Here is a 14,252-nt window from a genome sequence, read left to right as displayed (position 1 = left end):
TAGGAACGATATATATATAAAAAAAATTTATATTGATTAGAACAAAAATTATTTCATTTGCCAAGTCAAACATTAATTTGTGTTTAGTTGGAATCAATCTATTATTATTTATGTGACAGTAAAACAAATATATTTTAAAAGTCATGGATATACAACAAGTAATATAACTAATAACAATGTACTCCACAAATTCCATACTATTTTGGGAAGTCCCATAATTAAGTATTCGTTTGATTTCCCGACTAGAATATATTGTTATACAATAGTATAAATAATATCATAGTATAATTCACGTATGACGGTGAAAATTAATTACGGACTAATTTTAATTTATAACCCATGAAAATGTTATAACTTTTTGCACCATTTTTATGTTAAAATTCCTTAAAATTTAACTGTTAAAATAATTATCCAAGTAATTGATTTGATATTTCATTATATTTGAACATAAATGTCAAATAACGTTTATTTCCATTAAAGTAACATCAGCTATATTAATGTTTATGCAAGTACCAACATAACATTTAAACTCAGATTTTAATCATTATAAAACTCTTGGTAGTAAAACTATTATAATATCTAGTACGATACTAAAATATTAATAAGATTATAAAACTATTATTTATACAATATATTTTGTAATTTTAATAATCAGATTAAATTATTAAATTATAATATGTTCTTGTCAGCATCTATATAATACTAAAAATACTCCTGTAATATAGATACGAACTAATATTTTAATCCTAATAAAGTTTATAAAATAATATAACACAATAGTACCTACTACGTAACAAAACAATAAAAGTAAAATAATTAAGACCTAAATCCAGTATTTTATTTACGGTTGGTCGGTTTCATACCCTGTTATATTGTTATAATCAACACCATGATATTACTATTGTCAAAAAATGTCAATTTCATACAAAATTGGATTTAAATTTATTAAAAACGTAAACAATTAATTTAACTTACATAGCATGAGTAATGGTCACAAGTGCGTATTATTATGTTTACGACAATATAATCATATTATGATACATATAATTAGGTTCATTCTGATAAAATATCGAAAGTTTATGAAATCATATATTTTGCTTACAATATTATAAGTTTATTGTATATTTATGTAATAAATAAATATCATACGCTTCTAAATAATGTCACTGACGATGTATGATAATAATAAACAAATCGATTGAGGGTCGGGTCCGAGCGCTTCTCCGATTTGTTGTGATATGTAGTGTTTTATCACTAACGCCCTACAATTTATAAAAGAAATTCAACTATATAACTTAATTTAATCCATACGATATCATAAGTTAAACATACCTCTGTAAACTAATTTTAAGTTAATATCAAAATCAAACTAATGGCCATAGAAGCCGATATTTTTAAGATCAATAAAAAAAAAATCAAATAATTTGTACACGCTTATCAAATATACATTTGATTATTTGTTTTATACAACTTATGTATGATAATATATTTAATGTGTATATTATATAAATATTTTTCATAGCAGCATTATATTATAATACGTGTATTAATCAAATCGACATTTACTTTTTTTTAATTATCGGTACCTTTGTAACCCACAAACTGCAATAATTATTAGAAGTCTAAACAAAAACACTACAGTGCCAGTACTGCTAGCTCATACCTGATGATACGTTTCAATAAAACACAATATAGTATAGTTTAATAAACACGTATAGACATGATACGAATTATCGAGTTGCGTGCAGACACATATTCTCTGGCCGACCGTGCTGAAGTGCGTACTTGTGGGAATAACTAGAAAGAGAACTAACTCCCACTAACTAACTAAATTAAATTATTAAACGTCAATGACGTATTTACGCATTGAATACAACTGCACATAATATCGTTATATTAAAGTTTCGGTAATTCGAGAATCCTGAAATCATCGGATGTTTGAAACAACGGCGCTCCAGATCTACATGAAGTTCGCCCACCACACTGACGAAGAAAGTATTTGTTCTTGAATGTCATTTGTTTTCTTTCAGTATACATAGAATTCGGATGGTTAAGTGTCGGTTAACTTTGACAGGATATTGTGAGAATGGCCCTTATATGTATGCAGGCATTACATTTGATATTAAATACATTTATTTTTAACAAAATTATTGCTAAGAATTCTTTATTTTGGGAGTATGAATCCATCTGATCACTATGGTCTTAGTGACCTTGTGATAAGATAAAGAATTGTTATTGGCTTCACTTACCATGAAGTCTCAGTCGCATCTATATTTTAAATACATATTAATTAATAGAGTTTTGATTAGATGCAAATATAGATTAACAATAACTTAAACTTCGGTTTCGAGAGACCGTACAGGTAGCATGGTTTCATTTTATTTTGCAAAACGCATTAAACGATCATAGTGTGGTAGTTTGATACTTTTTATAAACAGTTTGTACAATATTCAACCATGGTTCATTGGTATACAAATATATTTCATTGGTCCATTTTGCATGTGAAGTTAGCTGAAATGTGCAATCTACAGTTTATAAGATGTTATAACATAAAACGTATTTCGTTATTCAGACCTATTATATAACAATGTGTAGTAAAAAAGTGTTTTTAATTATGTTTTAAAACACTATACATAATTCTTTTTCATACGATAAATTATAATTTTGTTTTAATACTTTTAATTTCAGATCATATTCGATACTGGAGTATAATATAATATATGAGAGAGAGTATCCAATCGTAAAAAAATTAATCACTACATTTTTTTTACAACATCGCATATTATACAACTAGCGTATACATATAATTAATATTTAATTAACAAAACACGTCTCATATTAAAAATGTATTTTACAATATACATATTACATATATTACTATACCCAGACAAAAATTGCAATGTAAAATACGCACTCAAATTGATATCATTGTGTGGTATAATTCCTATAATCCATTATATACATTCTAATCATATACAAAAATCAATGTACCTATTATTATTTTTTTCTACTATTTATTTTACATTCCACATATTTAATATTATATTATAATTTACATTGTTACATTGTTGCATTAGGATTTGTGGTAGGTAGTTAATAACAATTGCACGACGCGTTTTCAGAAAATGCAAAAAAAAAAACAAAATTATTCGACCATGATTTCACGAGTTTTGTGGGCGTTAGAAGTTTTATTACCAATGAAGATTGCCTGATAAGTTTCAGTATAAAATATATTATACTGGAATAGAAATTTCGGAAACATTTCCTTCAAATAAATTAATCCAAAAACCATTAACTCAACCACCCAACCGATTGGCATACATTTTATTGTGGCTCTAAAACATCAGCTGAACTTCAACAGTTGTAATACCATTTGGATCATTTCCGTCCATTTCTATACTAACTATTCACACCCCCAAAACCACTTAATAGTATTTTTCCCTTCCCTCTATTTCTCTTTCTCTATCTATCTTTGCTTCCTGTTTATCTTCCATGTATGGTAACCGTACAATGTGTCTACAGATTTTCTAATAATGTATCTATGTAGTATATATTGTTTTTCTCAGAGAGACGATCGCTGAAAACTGTTTGCTTAAGTATTAAAATACCTTAACATTTGATGAAATAAAATATTTAGTAAATTATGTTTTATTTTAATTATGAAAAATATTACAAGTAATTTAAAACTAAGGCCGAGAATATAAAAAAAAATGTAAAACTAATTAGAAATTCGTATACGTCATTATTATGGAACCGTTTTATTAGAAAATCTTGTTAAAAATTGTTTTTTTGTTACTTAATCTATACTTATATTCTATAATACCAATACGAATGATATTGTTGTGTTTGTAATTTTATTGTATTATAATTGGAGCACGTAAACTATTTCAAATATTTCTATACAAAACCACTTAAAAATGTACTCACTAAAACTAAATTTTTACGACATAATATGTGTATATGTATATTGCATATACCTGAAAACTAATCTGAATAAGTAAGTAATAACTAATAAGGTACAGTCAAATGTGTTAGTATAGGTACTCTACATGCACTGAAATCCATCCATATTAATTTCGACTGAATAATATTATAAGCTATAAAACACAAATTAATATGAAGTTGTTTAAAAAAGTCATCTAAGTGATCAAAATCCTAAATGGAACTATATATAGTTGAACGATTAAAATAAAAAATAATATATTTTTATGTTTGAAAATTTGATTATTAAACCAATATAGGTTAAATATATATTGGTTATATTGGTTATTAAGGTTAATACTATGGCATCGATCAATATACCTATACGGGTATATTTCTGTATTTTAATTTTTCTGTATTTCTTTCGATGGTACTTTTATGTTTTGGTATTTTCGATTAATACCACACAAGTGTAAAAAAACACGGTAGTACTATAATAATTATTGCGATTATCATATGCGATTATATTTTTTGACTTTCGATTTCCAATTATTCAATATTTTCGAATACTCGATAAATATACCGAAATGTTAAATTGTGTTCGGTATACCTACTTATATGTACTTACTGGTTTCCAATTAACTAGTATTTCGTTAAAACGAAAATACGGTCAGCCATAGTGTGGCCATAGGTGAATATTCCTCTAAAAGGTATAACAGAAACCTCCGTATTAGAAAAACGGATAATAATATACACTTCATCGCGTGTACACATAGCTATTATATTTGTGTAGGTCTTGCTAACACTCGAAGTATATAGTATAAGCCTTTGAACCATACTTATATTAGATTATAATAGGTGTATTTGGTAATCGTGAGCTTGCGTGTATTGGATGCTATAACAATGCGATAGAACGAACTCGACTCGCATAATATATTGTATTGTTGTGTGTATTTATGTGTATCCATATATATATATTTATTATATATAATATAATATAATATATATATATCGATCGTGCGAGTACCTCGTTAAATTTTCAAACGGCCAAATCCCAAGACGCCTTAGGTGTTTGCCCCATATACGACACGAGACGACGTTCCTCATTAGCGCGAAGGTTCAAAATATATGATTAGTATGTTAATTCAAATAATTATTAGGTATGTATGTAAAAAATTTGACTGCAAAACAAAATGTGTTTTAGTACCTATTTTGTTTATATCTCAACAAATACAATATAATGCAAGTTTTTACCACATTTATGTCAAAAAAGGCCCTAATTCTCCAAGGTTGAATTTATGGTTTCCTAGTTCAATTTAAAATAAATGCCCCATAAACACTACTTAGTAACCGTGTGACGTTCAAATTCGTTTTAAATTCTTTGAAATCATGCATACTTCAAGAAGAATTTTCATATTTATTCCTATATTTCAAAGGTTTTACATTTTATTTACGTCCCTTATATTTTATTCATAAAATGTTCTTGATAAATAATGTTTATATAATATGAGTATGTGTATTATAATTGAGTATATAAAATGAGGAAAACCTAAAACAAAAAAGACTGTTTTTTTTTTTGGATGGGTGAATTATATAATATTATATTTGGTACATTATTATTTTTTTTTATATAAATTGCACATAGGTACGTGTTGGTAAAAAACTTAACCATTTAGTCAAACGCCATACCATGCGTCTATTATTGGCCGAAATATCTGCATATAAGTATATAAGTATACTATTATAACCTCGTAAACATTTGAAAGCCATAAATATCATAAGTGGTGGATTTATTTATTCGTTTTGGATATATTTTATTAGATAATATTGGTTATTTATTAGTGTTGGATTTTTATCGTTTTGATTGGTACAATTTATAATGTATTAAACTTAATAGTTATACAAATATAGTTATATACATTTTTATACATGTTGTACAACAATGAATAAAGACGATTATTAACAATCACTAGTTTTTTTTAACGATTTCAGGATAATCGTGGCTGAGCACAATTATTATTATGTCGTCGTACCTCTTATATGGCATTATCGCCTCATAAACGGTTTATAAAAACGTTAACACTGTTAGTACAAAACGCGTGTTAATAGTTTTGGAGTTCCCAAGATAATAATAAGTTCATCACGGATTTTGCCGTTGCCCACAAACGTCTCTAGTGGTTTCGTTGCTGCGCACACGGTTTCCTAGAAAATCAATTTACGCCAATAAAAACTTTTCGAAAACACAACCAACTCGGAAAAAAAAACTATAATGCAAAGGTTTCTTTTAGGATTGGAATCATTTAGTTCCAATATACACAATAATACATACTATTTTATCCAGAGAATACCGAACTAAACGAGCTCATTGCATTCGATTTATATTCGCTTGTATATCGCCATTGTACGAAATATTTACATGTACATTTTTTTTACTCAGTCAAACGTGCAAACCCTGACTATGTTTCATTTTTGAGATTACGTCACGTGTAAGAGACGCTTGAAATAAATCATGTTTGGTTCAAACCACAAATCATATTATTCTACCCACAACGTAATATATTCAATAATTGAAATTTTAAACACAAATTATTATTTGTATTTAAAATTTCAAACATTAATTAAATGACACTGTATAGTGTATACATAGGTAGGTGTTATACGGCTGTTGTGTATGATTGGACGGATAAAAACATACTATATAATATAGAATAGGATACTATTCTACTTTTAATCGATCGATAACTTTACCGTTGAGCGCATTGGGTTTAACCCGTTAATCGTTTAAACTAATTGTTCAATTATTTTTGGAGATTATAATATAAATAACTCAAATTGTGCCCTGCAACGCACTATACGATGTATTAATCACGAAATCATTTTGTTTTGACCGTTTTATTATAATATCACTATTATAAACGTACAAGTATAATAATAACGTTCCTGTACAGAGCATTATCATATTTTACAAATATTTCGTGCATAATAATAATACGTTGGTTATACAATGACGTGTACCTATAAAAACAAAAAAAAAACTGTGATGGGGGTTATCGGGAACGGATTAAAATATTATATTTTCAGGTATACGAAATCGGATTTATTATTTTGAAAAAAATTCCCGTGTTATACACTCTCAAAAATTAAGTCTTGTATATTATGAGTAACATTTTATTCCATACCGTGGGACTATGGTAAATTTGACTTTCCTAATATAAATTCATATTATGTATTTCTATAATCTATACAAGCATTTAAATATGAGATATTTGTACAAGTATATAATATTGTAATGTTCGGGCTTATATAGTATCTAAATATTAGCACTTGAAATACATAACCTGCACTCGCTATAAAAATTTTTACCTCTCTGAATAATGCCGAGTCCTGGAGTAGGAAAAATGCTCTTTATCGCACGTTTACAGTTGTGTGGGTTGTGTTTTATGGCATTCATCGTAATATATTTTTAATAATATTATAAATAAAAAAATATTTAAAAAAACTGCCGTAGTACCGTTAATTAAAAAAAAACCCCCCCCGTTAACAATAGCTGGTACCTATTGATAACGGTGATTTTGGATGAATTTTCACTGATTATGTTTTGTATACTAAATATGTATATAGGTTTCTATACATATAGTACGAATAATAACCCATGCCTATCGTCATATAATTAATATATATTATATCAATATATTATACTATTATCGTCGTTAGACTCGTATAGCAATGAACTCGACTAGAGTTTGCTCAATACCAAATACTACAATGCAGTGTAATGATGATATGGTAAATATTATACCTATTGTTTAGGCAAACAACGAAATAATTATTATTTACCTGCCACGCTCACTGGCTCATAGTTAAAATTATACACCGATGCCTTTAATATTAAGTGTTATTCTAGAAGTCATATTAGTTGCATACTCGAATCTATGTACCAATATATCTATGCCAAGCGGCAAATACTCCATGTTTAGGCTGTATTAGGAAGATCTGAAGGATAAAAATTTAATGGGGCACCCATAAACCCCGTAAAATACATAATATAGGTACATATGCATAGTTCATAAAATCTTTATATTGGTTTGCAGTTTTTGTGCTATCACAGTATAACTGTGCGGGTATAATAGATAATACGTTATACAATTTTTTTAAGCAAATTCTAGTCTACTAGTTAATTGTACAACATTGCATATAGTAAAACGAACTATTACTGAATGCCGAAAACACGATAAGACAACTATTCACAATGATGGTGGAAAGACCAATGTTTTAATCCGACATGAATATGTTTGAGTTTTTAAGAAAATCAAATCAATATGGTTGATAAACAATCCAATTCATGAGACTATGAATACATTTTAAATGATAATAACTGCAACTAATGCCCATCTGCCGAGAAAAAAAAATACCGATTATTGCTTTAAAAGTTTAGAACATAATAATGCCAGGAATTAACGTTTGCATACTCGAATCCAGTAATTTTTTTGGGTAGAATATAAATGGAGAATGATTAAAAATAAATTGACATTTTCTATATTAACGATTAAAACATACAACATGTATATGTAATATGTATACATGATTAAAATATTAAATACTTTAAACCGAAACAGCGGCGGTAAATACCGTAATTATATATTATTTAATTCAGCTGAAACTTTGAAGTATCCGTTTAATTGAATGCCAAAAAGTAATCTGAATATTAAAATAATTAAAAAAAAAATAATCGTAACCTGGATGTAAAACGATATTAAACATAACAACAGTATATAACAGTGGCGTGGCAAACAGTAATTTCAGAGCCATGGCCTCTGAGATTTTTCTTAAATAGAGGGTGGTATCCAGTGGATCCCTAGTAAATGTAATATAATATTCTTAATAGGTAGTCAATAATGATCTGAAATATAATTTTTTATATTATATTAATACATTATTATGCATTAAGTGATATTTAGTATTTTGTGATATTTGTAACTTGCCTCTGGAAATTTTTAGTTCGCCATGCCACTGGTAAATAATAATATTATTTTTCCCCGAAAGGAGAAGCAAATACACTGCATCAAAAGGTTCGATTGAACTAAATTTTTCGTTTTTTTTTTTAAACAAAAAAAATATATTACGAAATAAAAGTAGACATACATAGGTTATGTTACATAACATCAGAGGTTCTATTTGTTTTAATATAGATTGGAATATTCCGAATGCGTCCCGTTTTTAATTTTACGTTTTTAAAAGCATGATTGTGTCCTCAGTGTTATCTACAAATTAATAACTGAATAGCCTGATTGCATGCTCAGTCCACAGCTGTACAGCGTAGATACATATTTATGATTAACTAATTGGATTAAAAACTTTAAAGTTACAGGTCCGAAAATCTACTATGATAGTTCAAATGAAAAATGAACTGGGACTTCAAAAATATTACCCTTTTTTGGAGCGACACACTCGGCTGATGCCTATTATTCCACTAAATTAATTTAAATAAGGGTACATTTAATAAGGGAAATTTCTAGATGCACTCGAGGAACTCCCCCAGCCCCCAATAATATTACGAATTATGATGTGTGTATTATAGAAAACAATAACACAATCAAATCTTATTTAAAAAAAAACAAAAACAAATACAATTTCCCCCGACCAAATCTCATTACATGCTCAGCCCATCAAAAAATATAACAATAATAATATTATTATTATTTAAATAGTGTACCTATTCTTGTAATGAAGGTTCTCCTTGTTCTTCTTATTTATATATTTATTCTCGTTACTTTTACGAATTTTTGATAGTTCGATGATCAAATAATATTGTATACAATTTTGTAAAATATGTATAATGCATATATATATTATACTTTGCACATCCACAAACACACACACACACACACACACTAACACGCATACGTAAATATAGTAAACACAATTAGAATTCGCGACAAACAATGACGTGACTCATCATCGATCATCGATGCCAGCTGCTTGCTGTATACAAAATGAAAGATTAACGTTTCACAATAATTGACGACTAAACCGTTCCTAATCACCTGTATAAATAACCGTTATAGTGTTTTAGTATTTATACGACCTACGATTTATTTTTATTATTATTATTATTATTATTATTACCGTTATAAAGTATCAAACATTACGGATTACCCATCCGTCATCCCGCGGGGCCGACGGATTAGTGCCGTTATTTATTATTATGTATAACACTAATATTACACTTATACCGTATATAATATTATAATACACAATAATTATTAATAAGTATAACGACGCATGGCTATATTATGCATTTGGTTTAATTTATTATTCGTCCAAATCGGGCCGCATCGTTTCGATGGAGCGCGTACCGGAAATTAAGGTCGTCATCGGATACTCTCAGATTTTCTATGGATTTGTTCAGTGTAGTGTTCCTAAGTATATTATTATACGTGTCTGTATTAATATGTTTAATGTTTTCCTCTCATTCGTTGCACGCTAATTTCCGATCTGAGTTTGTAAATACCTTTTTTTTTTCTTTTTGCTTCTTTTACACCCTGCTGTTATATTTTGAAAATATTATAATACACATTATAAAGGGTGAAATTAAGATGATTTATTTCATCAATGATGACGCTCATTAAACTCTGTTCGATTCATTAATTTTGACTGTCATTATTAACGTACTAAATATTACGGCGTCGTAGAAAACCTAAAATTCTTCGAAATTTCAAAATTAATGATAATATTATGTAGATTATTGATTTATTTTCCTGTCATAGATCAGTTCTATTAATAAAATGAATGGAATCCGACCTAACAAATGTATCCCTTTTATCATGTGATTTCGCGTATAAATAATATGTCAAAAAAGGTTAGGATTTTTACCAACGAGAAAAAACACATACTGAGTAAAAAATGGTAGTAAATTTGTCAAATTGAATTGCTTTATTCCAGAAAAAACCATTATAGTTAATATAAATATTGTATTTTTGTTTCAAAATGTATATTTTATTTTTCTACTTTCATCTCGTACGAAAAAATGTTAATATAATTCTATAACAGTAAATATTTTTATCACATAAACCGTATTTTAGGTTTTAGCTTTGCGAAATTATTTATTGAAAAGCTAATTATGAATATTTAATTGCAATAAATTCAAATATTATAGTGTACAACACATTTTCATAGAGATTTATGTTTCCATAAAAATGTATTTATGTATAGAGTATAAATAAAAATGTTTCAGTCAGTTTTATTACATTTTATTCTATCTGTTGTACGATTTATAAATTTATAATATTGAGCATCAGTTTTAAAAAGAGCAAATTCTGACATTAGCACTACGCGGCGTGGCGTTGGACAATTAAATGGAACGATATATTATTATAATGACTTTCTCGTAAATATTAAAGACAGGGTATAAAATACGATAAATCTGTTAATGTATACGCAATTGTATAGTTGAATGGTTATTATAAAGATGTATTGACATATTTTATTTGTTCTTACTTAGGACGGATTGATGATGGGCGACCAAGATGACAATCAGGATGCAGTCGAAGTGATGTTGGTTGCGTACACGCGTGAGGACGGTATTACTGGTCGTTCTAGTAATTTACAACAAAACTCCATTAAAACCGAAGTGTAAACATCTCAATGGTAAGTTACAGATATTTAGTATTATTATCTTTATACTGTACCACAGTATATGAGTCACAGAGATGCTATACTGGTTTCGTATGATTAATTTTATATACAATACAAAACTTTTGTTATTATTATATTCATTTCCGAGTATAGTGTAATACTATTCTAAATAATTATGTCAAATAAACAACCACTACGAACTTCGAGTCTCCGGATGATGAATTAATGGTTAGGTACGGAATTTTCGGAAGCAGATGATTTCATTTAGTAATTATATTATATACCAGAGAAGTTACTTTAGTTTAATGTGTTCTACTTGAAACATATTTGAATATAACTGTATATAATATATTATAATCATCGAAATATACTTCTTGCAGTACAAGGCCCAAATATTAATGACACATCGAAATTGTTAGTAATTAAATTTAAAGAAAATATATTAAATAAATTTGAACTAGGTAAATGCTAAAATTGTATGCACTTAGAATTTATTATATTGAGTATTATCTACTGTAAACACTTAAAATAATGAATTATACTTAATTATAATTATAGTCATAACAATAATTGCGTTAACGTTTTTCGTTTTAATTCTTTAGGGTTGTAACAATGGGCCTCGTATGGTTACCTCGATTATACATGCCACGACTGTTTGGCTATGATAATTTACTAACAGGATTAAAAAAAACCATCATAAAAAATATTACTATTCAAGTTGAAACAACCAAACGCAAAATAAATTATGAACTATTGTGACATAATTTTAAAAAACAGAGAAATCATTTATAATTATTTTACTTAATTAGAAAATATTATAACGTTGGAATGGCAAATAAACCAAAACGAATAAATCAAATGATTAATAAAAAAAAAAAAATTGGTACTTCCAATTCCCTTAAAAAGTGTCCCGTTTCGCATAAATAATTGTGTACCTATTACGGAGATTTAAATGAAATCGATATCCAATTCGAAACTTCTACGATTAAATTATATAACTACTGAGAAGTTTCATTACAATACATATTTTAATAGTTAATTTCACGGAAATAGTGGAAACAATTTTATTTTGGCAATTTATTATTCGTTTTAAGTTGTATTATGTGTTAATGATAATTCATCTAAAACAACTATTATGTGTTAATGATAATTCATCTAATACAACTATTGTGATTAAACTGGGGTCACGTTAGGGAACGGATAATTAATTTCTATTAAGTCTTTATTTTTTTCCCCTATTGTTTGAGTTTTCTGAGAGTTATTATGGGTCTAAGAAACGTTGGATGTCCTGTCATAACCAGTATTGCTTGAAAAATGGTTCCCGTAGCTATTATTCTTCGCGATCCAAATCCTCGGATCAAATCTAAACTGTTAAAATTCAGCGTATTCCTTTAATAATACAGAACGCGTTCTTAATAATAATCCGTGTTTCTATTTATATTATGTTATTATTACTTGCATCCACGTTTTGTGTAACAGAAAATTTAAATGAACCGAAACCAACATTAACACACACAATACAGAATAACTTTATTTTTTATTATTTTACTTTTCGTTCATATAGTAGCTGTATACTAGCTGTATATCATTATGTCTATCTTACGCTCAACATCAATCTAAATGTTAAGATAAACACATTATTTTACGTAAAATCGTAATAAAAAATAAATATTACATTTTTTTTTTTAATAAAAAATATTGAAGTATACCTATTTATTTTGCTTTATACACGAAAATAACGCCGTCTCTAAAATCGGTTACCAATAAAAATATATATACATAACGGAGAGTTAAGACCGGGAGACTGTCTAAAATGCGTATATTATTATTTATTTTTTTAGGTATACTTTTTTTCTTAACTAAATTTTTATAACGTTTATTTTGCACACTTTTTTCAAATATATAACGTTATACCTATATGTATAAAGATATATTTTTTTTTTCAACACAACGTTTGAAATTAATTTTATATTATGTTTACATGGTGTCTACGATTTTTTTTTCAATGTCTAAGATTTAAATTGCATTGTATTTAAATGCATCACTTTATATTTTCAACTGAGACATAGAATATGCCACACAATTGTTTACTGTAACAAGTTCGAAAATTCACGCAGTGTATGTGTTGTTCAGTATTAAATTATGGGTTTTCTTCCTAAACCAAAAGTATTTTTTTTTTATTTTATTGAACTTAAGCCCGGCGGCTATGGCCATTAGCTATTGTAGGGAATTATGATCTATAGTTGGTAAGGTTGGTACGGTAAGGTGTTGTTACGGTTGTTACGATAGATAAGCAAACACGTGTAAGCACCGCGCCAAGCCACAAAACCAAAAGTATGAATTACTATTTTTGGCACATCGTAAGATAAAATGTTTACGTGCGAGTATCACGAGAGTATAAAACCTTTACATATTTATACGCATAATAAATTATGTTTAAATGGATATCATATAAGAATAAAATTGTGAGTATCGTTGTTGTAAGAGCGTAAGACACAGCTTTTCAAAATTTAATAGATATACTGTATAGAGCATAAATTCATAATTAACGGATGTCGGACATTTAAATATTTCGGACGCATATTTTTCTTAAGATTTTACATCTAACTTTATTAACGTAATACTTTAGAAAAAAAAATGTCTACTTTGTTATTCGAAAAATTATCTAATTTTACTTTTTACTACCTACCTATTAT

At 27.6% G+C, this 14,252-nt stretch overlaps 1 protein-coding gene across 3 annotated transcripts in view; it reads left to right on the top strand.

Moving 5' to 3' along the window:
- The window catches only part of LOC132946180 (prolactin-releasing peptide receptor-like), a 223,072-nt gene that overhangs the window by 188,743 nt on the left and 20,077 nt on the right, over positions 1-14,252 (top strand). For all 3 annotated transcript variants that reach the window (XM_061016039.1, XM_061016041.1, XM_061016040.1), the window contains one exon: positions 11,423-11,568. In XM_061016039.1, the coding sequence (XP_060872022.1) occupies positions 11,423-11,557 (135 nt within the window). In that variant the 3' untranslated portion in view covers positions 11,558-11,568. The remainder of the gene's footprint in view (positions 1-11,422; positions 11,569-14,252) is intronic.

The sequence above is a fragment of the Metopolophium dirhodum genome, chromosome 6, assembly GCF_019925205.1.
Source record: "Metopolophium dirhodum isolate CAU chromosome 6, ASM1992520v1, whole genome shotgun sequence".
Lineage (NCBI taxonomy): Eukaryota > Metazoa > Arthropoda > Insecta > Hemiptera > Aphididae > Metopolophium > Metopolophium dirhodum.
This window is presented reverse-complemented; position numbering and strand designations above follow the sequence as displayed.